The sequence below is a fragment of the Oncorhynchus tshawytscha genome, linkage group LG25 (genome assembly GCF_018296145.1).
Source record: "Oncorhynchus tshawytscha isolate Ot180627B linkage group LG25, Otsh_v2.0, whole genome shotgun sequence".
In the NCBI taxonomy this organism is placed as follows: domain Eukaryota; kingdom Metazoa; phylum Chordata; class Actinopteri; order Salmoniformes; family Salmonidae; genus Oncorhynchus; species Oncorhynchus tshawytscha.
In genome coordinates this window covers 25,639,299-25,656,478 of record NC_056453.1, presented here as the reverse complement: position 1 = coordinate 25,656,478, position 17,180 = coordinate 25,639,299, and the positions used below count along the sequence as shown (strand labels likewise).

Below are 17,180 nucleotides of genomic sequence, written 5' to 3'. Positions count from 1 at the left end.
GTCCCGTACAGTAATACAATACGTATTGTGTAAAACACATGTTTGAACAGCTGGGTTCCTGCTTGAGAGCAACTCAGGTACCTCTTTTAGAAACCACAAATGTAATGATTCTATGATGCTTCTGTTCTATGAAATGTCTTTCAGGACAGATTAAACTCCACTTCGTCTTTCTCTCCTCGTTCTCTTGCTACATTATTAGCCCATGACTGCATCCCAAATGGCACCCATGGGATGCAGCCCGTATTAGACAATCTGCAGGGTTTCTGGCCAAGCAACTACAGCACTGCCAAACCCTAATCTCCTGCATGTTCTGTTTCTTTCACAAAAGTCCTCTCTACCGTTCTTTACTTGGCTTCTGCACATTAGACGGTAGTAAATGAGACATCAATCAGTAAAACAGGCAGGATCAGAAGGTTCGCAACTGATTTGATGGTAGTCCAGGGTGAGCTGAATTTCAGTCACAATGAAAACAGGTTTATTGTCTCCCCGAGATGACTGATACAGCTAAGTACAGCAAGGCGAACCGGTTTGAGTGTGTCAAGAACTGATTTTTCACGCTCAACCATTTCCACCACCCAAAGGACATCGAGGAAACTTGACACAACTGTGGGAAGCATTGGAATCAACATGGGCCAGCATCCCTGTGGAATGCCCTGACAAATTGAGGCTGTTCTGAGGGCAAAAGGGAGGATATCAATGTACTCAATATTAGGAAGGTGTTCCTAATGTTTTGTACACTCAGTGTATATACCTACAGTACAGGTTATGTGACAAGACTTACTCTACAAGAGTCTTCCTTTAAGGTTTAACACTATTGTGCTCACACATTAGGTAGAGGTTGTGCGGTGTCTGTCTGTCTGAGGTATAGAGTGTGTTCATCTTCTCTCCATGCTCTGGCAGAGTCTGGTCTGCAGACAGGAGCAGGGGAGATCTAGACTCTGCCAGAGAGCCTGTTTGGCTCTTCACGTGCCCCTCTGGAGCAGGAGGGGAAAGGGAAGGTTGGTTTGGAAACATTCTATCGCAACATGGACGGCTGCAGATAACACACACATGGCAAGTATGTCAGCATTCAGGCTGCCGATCGAGCAGGGAGGCTGAGGGGAGGGAGGTGTGGAGCAGGGAGGCTGAGGGGAGAGAGGTGTGGAGCAGGTAGGCTGAGGCGAGAGAGGTAGAGAGCAGGGAGGCTGAGAGGAGAGAGGTAGAGAGCAGGGAGGCTGAGGGGAGAGAGGTAGAGAGCAGGAAGGCTGAGAGCAGAGAGGTAGAGAGCAGGGAGGCTGAGGGGAGAGGGTAGAGAGCAGGGAGGCTGAGAGCAGAGGGTAGAGTGAGAGCAGAGGGTAGAGAGCAGGGAGGCTGAGAGCAGAGAGGTAGAGAGCAGGGAGGCTGAGAGCAGAGAAGTAGAGAGCAGGGAGGCTGAGAGCAGAGAGGTAGAGAGCAGGGAGGCTGAGAGCAGAGAGGTAGAGAGCAGGGAGGCTGAGAGCAGAGAGGTAGAGAGCAGGGAGGCTGAGGCAGAGAGGTAGAGAGCAGGAGGCTGAGGGGAGAGAGGTGTGGAGCAGGGAGGCTGAGGGGAGGGAGGTGTGGAGCAGGGAGGCTGAGGGGAGGGAGGTGTGGAGCAGGGAGGCTGAGGGGAGAGAGGTGTGGAGCAGGGAGGCTGAGGCGAGAGAGGTAGAGAGCAGGGAGGCTGAGAGCAGAGAGGTAGAGAGCAGGGAGGCTGAGGGGAGAGAGGTAGAGAGAAGGGAGGCTGAGGCGAGAGAGGTAGAGAGCAGGGAGGCTGAGGGGAGAGAGGTAGAGAGCAGGAAGGCTGAGAGCAGAGAGGTAGAGAGCAGGGAGGCTGAGGGGAGAGAGGTAGAGAGCAGGAGGCTGAGAGCAGAGAGGTAGAGAGCAGGGAGGCTGAGAGCAGAGAGGTAGAGAGCAGGGAGGCTGAGAGCAGAGAAGTAGAGAGCAGGGAGGCTGAGGGCAGAGAGGTAGAGAGCAGGGAGGCTGAGAGCAGAGGGTAGAGAGCAGGGAGGCTGAGAGCAGAGAGGTAGAGAGCAGGGAGGCTGAGAGCAGAGAGGTAGAGAGCAGGGAGGCTGAGGGGAGAGAGGTAGAGAGCAGGGAGGCTGAGAGCAGAGAGGTAGAGAGCAGGGAGGCTGAGGGGAGAGAGGTAGAGAGCAGGGAGGCTGAGGGGAGAGAGGTAGAGAGCAGGGAGGCTGAGGGGAGAGAGGTAGAGAGCAGGGAGGCTGAGAGCAGAGAGGTAGAGAGCAGGGAGGCTGAGGCAGAGAGGTAGAGAGCAGGGAGGCTGAGAGCAGAGAGGTAGAGAGCAGGGAGGCTGAGGGGAGAGAGGTAGAGAGCAGGGAGGCTGAGGGGAGAGAGGTAGAGAGCAGGGAGGCACCAAGAAGAGAGTGTGTTGTTTTCATGTTTAAACAGATGAATAAGTAAAGTGGAGAGGAAGAGAGCAACAAGACTTCACTGCAGAGGTGGTTAAGGAACTGTGGACTTGTAACCTTTTGAGGAGTCATTATTTAACCGACTAAACTGCTGTTAATTTTGACAGGCACTCCAAAAACTGTGCCAAAAAGCTGGACATATTGGATGTGTGGCAAAGTCATTTCAGAGAAATGTATTACGGTCAAAACGGAAAACAGAACACTCAAGAGTTGAGGGCTTCCTTCTTTTTATTAGTTCCCAGGCTTTCCAAAGATCTGGGTTCTCCCCCCCCCCCCCACACTCTCCCCATCCTCTTTTTTTCTCTTTTGTGGAAAACACTGCGGACGGCTCCCTGTCCTGTGATAAAGCTGTTGCCTGTGTGATGGGAGAGAGAGATCCATCATGCTAAGGCAGAGGCTTTATTCCATCATTCCGCACCATTGAGGGCTGTAACATGCATGTACTCTGCATCACGCGTCATTTAACCGGCCTTCTCTCTGCCCGAATAACACGGTTTTGGCTCACCTCAATCTGCAACAATATTGTGGCTTTCATGCTAAAGCTCTAAAGAAATGATCCATCTGCATACATTTTTTCAGTACTTTCGTGATTTGTTTAGTGGAGAGACCGTAGAGACCATGCCAGTAGCCTAAAACCTGAACGCAATGGTTCTCAGTACCAAATGATAGGTTTAAGACTTCACTTTGTTTGTGGAAGAATAACACTTTACTCCCTTCCCCCTTGGGCTGCCAGAAAAAACTGAAACACAAAGTAAAAGGGGGGGGGGCATAAATGGCAGTCAGTAAAATTACTGACATGGGTCCTTTTCATTCAGACTCATATAAAGTGGATACACTAACTTATAAGAGAAGTGCCTTAAGGAGCAGTAGGAAAGCTCTATAATGTTAGAAAACATTACATGACAAGTTTCCACAGAGGGAGCTCAAGGAGAATAAACAACATTGACATTCACAAACATTCGCTGAAAACCGGTAAATCACTATCGTTCTTTTTAGTTGTTACACCTATTGCCTTACAATGGAGCAGACTTATAGGCAAAGGCTAGAGAGGTCTAATGTTGGGATATTTTGCATATCTGGCCTTAAGACATGATCAACATTGCTTCAGTAAATTGCTTCAGTAAATTGCTTCAGCTCTATAACATTTCAAACCATAGGGGAGAATTGCAGGCCTTGTGCATTTGTAGGCCTAAACCAAATGGTTTTGTAATCTGAATCCTTGAGCGGATACTGCTTAGTACTGTTACTAATACCCCATAAAACAAGAACAACAGCTGTTTTACAGAAGTGTTCTTAAGATAATAAAGGGACAAACAGGTTGCGGCCTGACTAGTGTGGACGCAAACCTCCAGAGCAAATAAACAACAAGCAGAATGCTTCAAGTGTAACTCCATCCCCAACAATACCATCTGCTGTCTGCTGTAGTGAACTCTGAACTCTTTTGGGTGGTACATTCTGTGTGAAGCCCTCTAGGTGGCCCTCGATGACCTAACCCTAACCATGATCAATTACCTTTCTTTCTACAGGCTCTGAGTAAAGCTCAGCTCACCAGACCTGGGTTCAAATACTATTTGATATCATTTTAAATAGTTTATCTGTGTTTGATTGAGCTTGCCTAGCTTAATGAACCAATTGAATAGTCCCAAAACAGCAAAACGACCCATCTGGCACTTCAGGCAGCCTCAAACAAAATATCAAATATCAGGTCTGCAGCTCACCATGGTCCCTGGTCGGTGAGGCTTCGGCCACTTGTACCAAAGTTACCAACTAGACCTCCACAGGAATGAACGACAGACCGACGGACAGACGCAGGCCAACAGACAACAAACAGGTTGTTATTTTGGGTGCCTTGGTCAGTCAGGTGAAAACATCAGGTGTGAGCGTCTGGGGAATTCAGGAGGTGTCTGATGATCACCCTGCACCTGCTGCCTGACCCCATCCTCCCATCGGGGGGAAGAATCCCTGCATGCCAGGGGGCAGCTGCTGACAGCCAGTACCGTGGCCCAACCGACCGCACCTCCTCCCTCCCCAAACTACACTGCCCTCCCCAACCTTCCCCACCTCCCCCTCCCCAACCTACCCCACTACCCTGTATGGGGACCTCCTAGGGTCAGCTGCTTAATAAACACATTTTTTTTAAACAACAACTATACTAAAACTACTATCTTTTACTCCAAAACTAAATTAAATAAATACAATACAAACCACTATGAATTATGTTTAAGTTTTAGTTTTTTGAGGGGCAGAAATCTAATGAGGTTTCAAGCTTTTATTTCTGATAAAACTTCAAGCTTCTGAATCTGGCGGGTCACATTGAGATGTACTTTAAAATGTAAACTTTTACTGCACTGGGCTAAATCAGGGTCACACAGAGTGATTCTTAAATAAATCTACTTTGAAACACAAGTATACACCTCACACACATGGCTATGGACTTCAAAAAAAGAAGATAGAGGAAATGTGTTACATAAATTACAAAACTATGAAATATCACATATGGAATCATGTAGTAACCAAAAAAGTGTTAAACAAATCAAAATATATTTTATATTTGAGATTCTTCAAAGTAGCCACCCTTTGCCTTGAAGACAGATTTTCACACTCTTGGCATTCTCTCAACCAGCTTCATTTTAAGACATGAAGGTCAGTCAATCTAGAACATTTTAAGAACTTTGAAGTCTCTCTTTGTGAGACGTAGAGTAGGTAAACGGATGATCTTCACATGTGTGGTTCCCACCGTGAAGCATGGAAGAGGAGGTGTGATGGTGTGGGGGTGCTTTGCTGGTGACACTGTCAGTGATTTATTTAGAATTCAAGGCACATTTAACCAGCATGGCTACCACAGCATTCTGCAGCGATACACCATCCCATCTGGTTTGTGCTTAGTGGGACTATAATTTGTTTTTCAACAGGACAAGGACCCAAAACACACCTCCAGGCTGTGTAAGGGCTATTTGACCAAGAAGGATGATGGAGTGCTGCATCAGATGACCTGGCCTCCACAATCACCCGACCTCAACCCAATTGAGATGGTTTGGGATGAGTTGGACCACACAGTGAAGGAAAAACAGTGCACAGCATATGTGGGAACTCCTTCAAGACTGTTGGAAAAGCATTCCTCAATATTAATAACATTCCACCCATGAAGCCACAAGGTAATTAGACTGCAGGAAAGGGCTACAGGTAGACTCAGCGAGATGACATTGCCCCGAGCAGCACCACAGATATTGGGTGCGTTTCAATGGTAAAGACTTTAGACTAACGCTCATGTACCTAACCTCATAACACACACACAAACTGAAATCCTAATTAGAATATTATGTGTGTACACAATGTACAACCAATTTGTGAGAGAGAGACTGAAATATATCATTTCCATAAGTATTCACACCCCATGAGTCAATACTTTGTAAGATCATTTGTGGCTGTGATTACAGCTGTGAGTCTTTCTGGGTAAGCCTCTAAGAGTATTCCACACCTGGAATGTGCAACATTTGCCCATTATTATTTTCATTTTTTTGTCAAATTGTTTTTTGACAATTGCTAGACAACCATTTTCAGGTCTTGCCATATATTTTCAAGTAGATATAAGTCCAAACTGTAACTCGGCCACTCAGGAACATCCACTATCTTCTTGGTAAGCAACTCCAGTGTAGATTTGGCCTTGTGTTTTAGGTTATTGTCCGACTGAAAGGTTAATTAATCTCCCAGTGTCTGTTGGAAAGCAGACTGAACCAAGTTTTCTTCAAGGATTTTACCTTAGCTCAATTTTCTTTTCCTCATTTATTTGCAATATTACTTTAGTGCATTTTTGCAAACAGTATGCATGTTTTGGAATATTTTTTTTGGCCTCATGGTGAAATCCCTGAATGGTTTTCTTCCTCTCCAGCAACTGAGTTAGGAAGGACACCGGTATTTTTGTAGTGAAGGTGCATTGATACACCGTCCAAAATGTAATAAATATCGTGACGATGCTCAAAGGGATATTCGATGTCTGTTTTATTTTTATTTTTACCTACAGTATCTACCAATATGTGACCTTCCTTGCGATGCATTGGAAAACCTGCCTGGTCTTTGTGGTTGAGTCTGTGTTTGAAATTCCCTGCTCAGCTTACAGATAATTGTATGTGTGTGGTACAGAGATGAGGTAGTCATTCAAAAATCATGTTAAGACACTGTAACTTATTATGTAACTTGTTAATTAAGCAAGTGTATATTCCTGAACTTATTTAGGCTCGCCCTAACAAAGGGTTTGAATACTTATTGACTCAAGACATTTCAGCTTTTCATTTTTCATGAATTATTAAAAAAGTCAGAAACATAATTCTACTTTGACATTATTGGGTATTGTGTGTAGGCCAGTAACCAAATGTCTCAGTTGAATGCATTTTAAATGCAGGCTGTAAGACAACAAAATGTGAAAAAAGTCAAGGGGCGTGAATACTTTCTGAAGGCACTGTATGTGCCAGTCTGACCATTTTTATCCCCTGAATGCAACACACTTAGAAAGGCCGTGACCAACGATGGTCACAGACTTGACTAAAGTGATCAGCTGGAATGCACCCGTTGAGGTGAGCATGATGCAAGACTTTGCTCTCACACAGTCACACAGATTATCTGCACAGGTGCGCTTCACGCTGCTACAACGTGGTAACTACGGGACTGAAACAGTGGAAATGTTGAGCCTCGCGCTTCAGCGCTCCTGGTTGACCCAGAAATTGACCCACTATCTACGTATTTAAACCTAACCTAACCTATAACCTGACCCATCACCTTATGCATTACTGACCCACAGTGACAAGAAGTGACATTCGAAAAACACAACAACTATACAACTAATAAATGGCTCCTAGCCTCCCACACATTAGGCTACTTTCTGTCCCTAACACTAAAACTGAAACTAAATAATATCAAAACGAAATAGAAATGTTTTTATAAAACTGAAACTGAATACAACTAGTAAAGTAGATAGTTAGTGAAAACTGTTAGTGAAAACAGTTAGTGAAAACTAACTGAAACTAAAAATAATTTCAAAAGAAAATCTTAGTCTAATAGAAATAAAAACACAAAACTATAATAACCTTGGTGTGTGTGTGTGTGTTTGTGTATGTGTGTGGTGATGGTGGGTTTACATTCCTCCAGTGGAAGGTGAGGGGCCCCTTGTGTTACAAGTACAATTATACTCCATGATAATCACTTTCACAACCCTGAGGCAGTCAGGGTCTCATGCTCAGGAGCTCTCTCTCTCTCTCTCTCTCTCTCTCTCTCTCGCTCTCTCTCTCTCTCTCTCTCGCTCTCTCTCGCTCTCTCTCGCTCTCTCTCGCTCTCTCTCTCTCTCTCGCTCTCTCTCGCTCTCTCTCTCTCTCTCTCTCTCTCTCTCTCTCTCTCTCTCTCTCTCTCTCTCTCTCTCTCTCTCTCTCTCTCTCTCTCTCGCTCTCTCTCGCTCTCTCTCGCTCTCTCAGGGGATCGGGTTACCACCCTGTCCAGCACTGTTCTGGGTGCTTCAATGCAGCTTCGTGTTTTCAGTAGTGCACCTTCAAGGAAAATCTGATAAATCAATTGGGCTCAGAGAAGCGAGTGTATTAAATGTACATCAAACACCTTTGGTACCACAGAGTTAGTGTACTGTACGTATGAGAGAGAAATAAAGAGACAGACCCACTGGGCACAGACGTCAATTCAATCAACGTCTATTCCACGTTGGTTCAATGTAATTTAATTGAAATGATGTGGAAACAACGTTGATTCAACCAGTGTGTGCAGTGGATTTTTTTGCCCATTTTAACTCATTCGCTCCGTTTAAAACTCTGAGAGGAAGAACATGTCATAGCTGGACTCCTGGCCAAGCCAGATCAAAGCAATGTTGACTGCCAGTGGTACACTGGGGGGATGCATACAGCGTGGATGCATGCACACACACACACACACACACACGCATGCACACACACATACACACACACACACACACACACACATACACACACACACACACACACACACACACACACACATACACACACACACACACACACACACACACACACACACACATACACACACGCATGCACACACACATACACACACACACACACACACACACACACACACACACACACACACACACACACACATACACACACACACACACACACACACACACACACACACACATACATACATACACACACACACACACACACACACACACACACACACACGTCTCTTTGTTTGGTAGGGTTCTGCTTTCACATGACAACCAGCAGCACACACCACAATGAAGGCTAACTAATGAACGTATGACATATGAATAGTTGCAAAGTCATCTACTGTAAATGCATTGCTTCTGTGTGCCTGTATAGACTTTGCTATAATGGAAAACTACAGAAATTCCTCACACTACTCAAGGCGTCCACAGTAATATAGCTAACTGCTGGGATGTTTCTCCTCCCTACCAATAAGCTGCCAGCCTTTCCTTTCCACGTGTCCTCCAGACCTCTACACAGGGCCAATGACGAGTGACATGTCTGAGAGCAACAAACAAGGCAGCACTCTCAACTCTGCCACCCACTTAATTGACACCTAACCCTGCCAAAATATGAACAACTTGGAAGTGAAGCTCACGGAAAATGCTGGGAATTTAAACCACTTTTCACCAACAGTTCTGACGACTGAGTAAATTTATTTTCTTTGTGCAACTTTTCATACATGGAGCAGCATCAGCGAAACTATTTGGCTGGACGACTAGACTCATGTAGGAAATAATGATAATCACAAAAGAGTTTGAAAAAGGAATGTTTATGCTTTTCATATATGGGACAAGATCCAAAATATTATTCCAAATGTTTCCATGTGGATCTTGTAATGTATGCCTGGCATTTGGAGTACAGTAAAAACATACTTTGATAGTGTCTTTCCCTACATGCACATCTGACGGCCTCTCACCACAGGCCACTACAGAGACAGGGCTGGCCAGAGGAACAGAGAGCAGCACTACAGAAAATCCCCAAAGAACCGTTCTCTATGGGTCCCGACTGGGTCAATGCTTTTATTATCAGAACACTTTTAGTACCATTACTTCATTTCCTGTAAAATACAGCCAGTTCAATAAACAGGTAAATGCCCTAATTTTACACAAAATTCAATTTTTTGGAGCTGAGCTTTTTCATTCATAATTCACTCCCTTGTGTCTTGTTTTTGGTACAACATACTTTTCATGCAAACAACTGAATCCAAAATAATAACATCTATTTTTCTTGTAAGACTTGGCTTAACAAGACAATAACATGGTTTTCTGGAAATATACTATGTATAGGATGGATGATGTGTTGGCAGGCAGGGACCTCAGACTGCTAGTCTGGTACAGGTCACATGTGTTTTTATGAAGGGCAATTAAGTCATTAGATGGTTTGGTCTGGCCTAATCCAGCCAGTCTGGTGATGTCAGACAGCGCACCCCCTCAGACCCCTGCAGACCCCGCTCAACCCCCACTCACCCCTCAAAATCCCCTGGCCTTGACAGGTGAAAGCTGGGTTAGAGGGTAACCCTAGTAGGTCCCAGACATAACGCTAAACTACCATCAACATGGACCTTTCATTACATCAGAGTGTTGTCGGTGACTTTGTTCACTTGGAGTTCATCACATTTCCACAACAATAGCTTGTCGGGTCAAGCATGATTGTCTCGGTACAAGGTAGAGAGATGGGTAGTGAAATGTAACACTGAGCCGCTGGTTTCCTGTTTAATGGCTAACAATGTAGACCTAGAACTACTTCCTGTTTAATGGCTAACAATGTAGACCTACTCTACAACTACTTACATTGTACACAGAGAGGCAGATACACACACATGTAAATGTATAAAACCTACATTTTACCCAACGTACTACAAGACTAAAAGATAATGGTTTGTTGTACAAATTGCATTAGTACAACTTTGGTGTGGATCAGATTTCACTTTGTTAGGGGAAGGGAGATACACTGGGTATGCTGAATTCGACACTCCAAAAACTTGGTGAAAGTTATTTACAACTGTCCAGTGGCGACCCGTTAATCAGGGCAGGTGGGGCAGAGACAACAGTTTTCAGCTGTGCTAACATAATTGCAAAATGGTTTTCTAATGATCAATCAGCCTTTTAAAATGATCAACTTGGATTAGCTAACACAACGTGCCATTGAAACACAGGAGTGATGGTTGCTGATAATGGGCCTCTGTATGCATATGTAGATATTCCATAAAAAATGTACCGTTTCCAGCTACAATAGTCATTTACAACATTAACAATGTCTACATTGTATTTCTGATCAATTTGATGTTATTTTAATGGACAAAAATGTGCTTTTCTTTCAAAAACGATGCCATTTTTAAGTGACCCCAAACTTTTGAACGGTAGTTTACATATCATTGAGTTAAACAATAAAGCCGCATACAAACATGGTCTCTTTATTGATTTCTTGAGTAAGGCAGCTCCAAAATGCAGGTGTTTCAGCCTAGCTCAGTGCTTTCTGTGGTGGTGGGAAGAGCCAGCCAAACATAGGAGCATTGCGTCGTGATTGTCTCAGTGTTCTGTCACTCATGGGGACACTACATCATCCCAAAGTTTATATCCTTAGTAAGGGTAGACATCCAAAATTTCAGCCCTTTGGGTCCTGCCATAGAGTTATATTACAAGTGACCTTCCAAGAAGGCTCAAGGTCATTGACCACAGATAAAATTACGTCAAATCATGTAATATGCACAGTAGCTTTGATTGGACTGATCATGTCAACATCTTATTATCAAAGTTTTTATTTATCCTACGGTTCTGACTTGGTGTACAGGGGAAAATACTGTAAGAGCAGCCCATGTTCTGCATTCTGTCGCTGTATATTTAAAAAGTGCTGAACACATATATTGACTACTTCCATCATCGCTCGCTCATTAAAGTAATAAATAATAATAATACATTACGTAATGCCTCTTATCCGCTCATCGTTCCCTTTATGCCATAGTTTGATCATCTCAATTGCCACATTTGTTTAACCATATCAGCTCTGTTTTTTAAAAAGGTAGTAAACAAGGCTGAATTAATTGTTTCACTGCCATACAAGGCTCCGCTGATAGCCAGGTGTAGTGGTGGTAAGGATTCACTCCATTGTGATGGAAAGAAAGCTCTGCTGTTGGGACAGCTTTATGTTGGCCCTAACAATTTGTGGACACTGCTTATCGCTGTTAAACTGCAATTAATATATTGTTTAGTGTTGTGTAGTGTCTTTTTGAGATTGCCCCACCAAGATTTACATACTAAAATCGCCACTGCAACTGTTGGATATATTACATAGAAAATAATATGAAAAATATTATGCAAATAATGATGATATATCTTGGTAACTTCTACAAAAACAGTGATAACTTTCCGTAGGGACTTGGGGGCAACAATATTTCTGTCTATGTTTCCACTGGGAAAGAAGGAAAACACAGACGGATGTTGTTGATGCCACGTCACATTAGGACTTAGAAGTGTTAAACTATGTTCCCCACACACACATTCCCATAGACACACACAAACACCCCGGAAACACACACACGTATGTACATACGTACGTACGCTCTCTCTCTCACACACACACACACACACACACACACACACACACACACACACACATTCCCACAGGGACAGACAGACAGGCCATAGTGATTCATGTTCAGTCCACATATCGGCCATTACTCTAAACAAAGACTCTAAGTCCCATGAGACGGATGCCTCTGCTCTCTCTGCCTTTAACTATTCACAGACACACACACACACACACACACACACACACACTAATGAAAAGAATCACGTAATTCCAGGAAATTGGATGCAGTGATTAGCTATAGAAACCATGGCCTTGTTTCCCTCTACCACCGAGACCGCCTTTCTAGAACCAAAACCGTTTTCTAGAATTGTGAAACAATACACAAAAATGACAAGTAGCATGAATGAATAGCACCGGACCGTTCTCTTGTTTGTTTTCTTAATGCTTAGCCATTTGCACAAATCCATCACATTGTCATGTGTGTTGTATAATCTGCAGATTTTTTTGCCATTCCATGCAGCAGTACAAAAGACCAAAAAAAAATGTCCAGAGCTTGACAGCTGAAGCCCAGATTTAGAGGGTTTTGACGTCAAGTGAATGAACTCCGAGTGCACTGCAGTTCAGAAACACCATTTCGCTTCCATTAGCGTTTGACACTTCTTGAATAGAGGGAAAAAGAAACTTCACACACTTCAATCAAACTAAGGCCTAGATTCAATCAGATCAAGCATTTACTGACGACAGCAAACAGCCGCATAGCGGTTCTGGAAGTTGAACTGCGTTGGAGCCGTCAAATTGGTGAGCAGCTGCTCTTGCGATCATTGTCATGAAGCCACACCCACCCTACTCGCATTAGAAGCTCAGAAGGAGAAAGCGTAGGCTATAAAGAAATGACGGTCAACTTGAAAAATCATTCAACTAAATAATGAGGGTTCCTATCATCATAATAGAGGTGTAGATTACATCTCACATTCCACTGTTTTAACTTGTAAACAAGGCTGCATGGGATTTCTCTTAATGCAACTCCGTGCAACCAATGGTAAAGTCCGCTTTAGGTATAATACCAGGAGCTGCTTGTGGATTTGACAGCTCTAACACAGTTCCACCTCTACCACCACCAAAACAACCAACTAAGACACCTCCAAATCAACCGCTAGGCGGATGTCGGCTGATTGAATCAAGCCCTATGTCTAAATGAGAGGGCTACTTCCTATCAAAAGCATACACACACACAGAGGTTATTAACGGTTCAGCAACAGCATTCCACTTCCGGTTGCGTGTTCGACATTTCTTGAGTAAAACAACAAAGTCTCACACACTTCAATCACGTTCAGGTCTAAATGACTGCGTTAAAGTGTCCACACACAAAGACTATTAATAAAGGGAGTCTCTCTCAGACTTCCTGGAACAGAGTTGACAGGAGTGTACCTCTACACAGCAGATGCACTCCTTCAGACTGACTAGTCAGTCACGTTTTTGTAACCCTTCTTGATTTCTTCTACTCGGGCCATTTTAATTCAAGGGCCCATTCCCCATTTTAATGGAAGGCATTAAGTGTAACAGGCCCTGAGGTTGAGTTTGTTCGGCTAGTCCTTGGAGCTCATGGACCAAATTCCATGTAGAAGAATCTTGGCAACTCCTCAGGATAGATGAAACCCTCATGGATATACACTCCCACAACGGATGAATAGGTAAACAGAAGGGTGTGAAAGAGTGATGGCCAAAAGAGAGAGTGTTCACGCTCACAGAGGCACAAAGAAGGAGGTGTCTGTGTGTGGGGAGAGGGTATGAGAGCTAGGGTATGAGAGGGGGCCGAGGCTGGATGGGGGCTTTGAGGGAGTTAGAAGGAGGGGGCCCGGGTGAGAGGAGAAGTTTCTCCAAGCTTTTAGAGTGAACTGCATAGTGTTAACTCAATCAAAAGGTGAATCAAACCTCCTGAGACACTCAGGTAACCCTTCGTTATAACCCTAATCCTTCTTAAAAACAGAGCTGCAGTGTCGGCAATGCCCCATTACACTTAGACCCACTGGGAGGGACACACACGCATGGCATACGCACAACCACACACACACAAACACATGGGCACGCATACAACCACACACAGACATGGACGCACGCACAACCACACACAGACATGGACGCAGGCACAACCACACACACACACAAACGTATGCACACACAACAACGTGAACCTACTGATCACAAATTCATATGCTTGAACATAAAGAGAGAGAAAAGTGGGATAAAATATGGCAACTCCCAAAGAAGAGAGTGGATTGAGGGGGAGAGTGTATGTCTGTATTTATGTGTATTTAGAGTTTGTTGAGAATATTTATTTTAGGTCAGACATTGACCCGACTCCCGACGCATTTAAAGTGCTTTGCTTGGTGGGACTTTGCTTGTTATCTAAATCTGGGCCTTTTCCCTATAATACTTATTTGTATCTCCCCATTCAACTATTGGTGATGTTGAATAGGCCTATGAAGAACAATTAAATTTTTTATATATGTTTTATATTTGATCATTAATAATTACAAGATCGCAATTAAGTTTATTTTTTACATAAAAAGTACTCACTTTATTTTAAATGAAATGGAAAGTGTCATAAATGACGTTAATACACTAATATATTTCTTTAGGATTTTGGGGAGATACATGTTATAAGGTGATATTGTGGTCTGCCATGAAATCTAGAGAGAAGCCGATTTACCAAGATACATTATGAGTAAATAAAATATGAACTTATTGATAAGGTTATTGAGAAGGTTGGCTACTTAATCATGTAAACTATCGTTACAAATGAATCCCCATCTTTGGTCGTTGAAAAAGACAATAGCCTATATAATTGGGTAGGAAAAACATGTCGTAAGTCTAATTAATAGGTCATAATAACGCAGTGTTGATTGTAGGCTAAAGAAATACCTTTTTTTAAAATCTTAAATGCGTATTTTCTTAATATCAAAAATACTCTAAATATCCAATTAATCTGTAGTGAATTATAGGATATATTTAGGTGTTATGAGAGCTCTCCCACAACTTTGACACGTTAAACAGTTGAATAAAGTAGCCTATAGGGCACCAAGTTGTCCATGATTTACATGTAAATATCTGTGTTTATATCCTGTATATTGTAATGAAAAATGGACCATATACTGTAATTAAAGCCCCCTCCAAGACAAAAATGCAACAAAATAATAGAAAAGAAGTGTGCTATAAAACTTGGTCCGTTGAACAAGTGTTGCCAGTGAGAGGCACTGGCGGTGCACAACTTTGAAATCAACACAACAGCACAACTGTTAAAACTTGTCACCAAACAATATTTCACTCTGCACTGATGAATTTGGGAAAGTAGAGGCATAGGCTTATCATAATCTAATAATAATACTACTAACAATAAGCCCACTACGAATAAAAAATAACAATAATAATAATTTCACTTATATTGTATGTATTTATTTAAACATTCACCTGTACCACTCCAGTCCATTCTCGTAGTTGCGGTCGAAGAAGTGCGGTTCGGCTCCCACAGCTCGGATGTCTGGATGCACGCGGAGGAACTCGAGCAGCGCGCGCGTCCCTCCTTTCTTTACACCGATGATCATCGCCTGGGGAAGCTTCTTGGTCCCGTCTCCAAGCGGACTGAGTTTACCAGTACTCCCCGTCTTCACCATAAACCGAGGTGCTAATCTCTTCGAATAAACTATATCACCCAAAGAAGGCTGCGTATAATGCGACAGTTCTCGGTTCTTTTCGTTATCACTGTCCACCTGATGTCCCGGTTCGTACAAAACCTGTCCGGTATCAGCATCGTTGAACCGGGAATACTCGGAGGCGCGTTTAGCGTCGTCGGCGGTCTCGTAGCTCAAGCCCGGCTTGGATCCTGTGGTCCATTTCTGTAACAGTCGTTTCCTCCTCAGCGACCTCAAGTCGTGTAGTTCCGATGCGAAGAAGCCCACGACTTGGCTGGATGCTTTCACCGGCGTGGGCATGCTGCTGCAGCGGTCCGTGAGGCAGTGGAGGAGGTACAGGGAGGTGAGGAGAGAACACAGCATGACCACGAATTTCTTGAAAATGCCTCGGGACAGGGGGTCCGAATAGACTCGGCTAAAAGCCATAACGGTCCTTGGGTCTCCGGTTCAGAAGCCACAGCCATGCTAGGCAGACATTGTCGGGTCTTGCCATTAAGAAATAGAGGGGACAGCTCGTAGGCTACCGGAGCTTGCTCCGCATCCACCAGTGGATTAGACCTTGCACGCAGCTCACTCAAAAATAACACTCACATGTGTCCCAGCGCTCGAGCTGTTAAAGTCCTTATAATAAATAATATTGTAAGTCTACTTCAACGTCAGAAAACAGTTGAATACGCAGTGCAATTCTAAATGTCAATGGATGGCTCTCCCGCATTAAACCAATAATGTATTGCCAAAACAGCATTGTCAGTACTCTAGCCACGATGAGAATACAACATGTAGACTGTTTGTTGTTTAAAATGAGGTTGCATAAATTCAGCACCTTTATTTCATTTTAAACACGTGGCAGTTGTATCAAACTTCTGTATGACTTCAGAGAGGAAGATGGACATGTCTTCCTCAAATTAGAGTGTGTAAACGTTTTGCAAAGGTATGTCAGAGGCATGTCAGGATCCAATGAAATGGCAGTAGGGAGGGAACTTTGTCCCAAACCTGCCTTGCCTGTTGATGGCTGTCACACACACACACGCACACACACGCACACACACACACACACACACACACACTCACCTGTTTGATTAACTCATTGTTCAAATGTTTCTTAGTAGGGTTATATTAGTGTAGTTTACCCTTATTCTGAAGCTAAAATGCTTTTTCACTGAGTCAACCTCAGAGCCATCACTCTCCTTAGATATTCTGTTTCCCAACAGTCACACGTAAAGTCAACCCTCTCTCTGCCTCAGGCCACCTAAGAAGATGGCCTCCATAGTAAACATTCTTTCTCTCTGTTTTATAACACAGAGCGGAACAGCAGAAAGTAAAATAATGATAACGGGCACATTATTTCTTTACAAGTGAACAAGAACAGAACCAAATGTTTCACATCTGCTGTCATCCTTTCTGTGTATTAGCATGAGAATGTCAGGGCAGTGTTTCAATGCTGCACAGCTCACTGGTTGAGAAAGAGGACAGAGACCACAGAGGCTTTTATCACATGGCCGTATTGCTACTGC

General features: G+C 43.6%; 1 protein-coding gene across 1 annotated transcript in view; it reads right to left on the bottom strand.

Moving 5' to 3' along the window:
- The window catches only part of si:ch211-216b21.2 (heparan sulfate glucosamine 3-O-sulfotransferase 3A1), a 51,394-nt gene extending 34,857 nt beyond the window's left edge, over positions 1 to 16,537 (bottom strand). Inside the window, exon 1 of the mRNA XM_024388098.2 lies at positions 15,446 to 16,537. Coding sequence (XP_024243866.2) covers positions 15,446 to 16,092 — 647 coding nt within the window. The 5' untranslated portion in view covers positions 16,093 to 16,537. The remainder of the gene's footprint in view (positions 1 to 15,445) is intronic.
- Between the last annotated feature and the right edge of the window lie 643 nt (positions 16,538 to 17,180).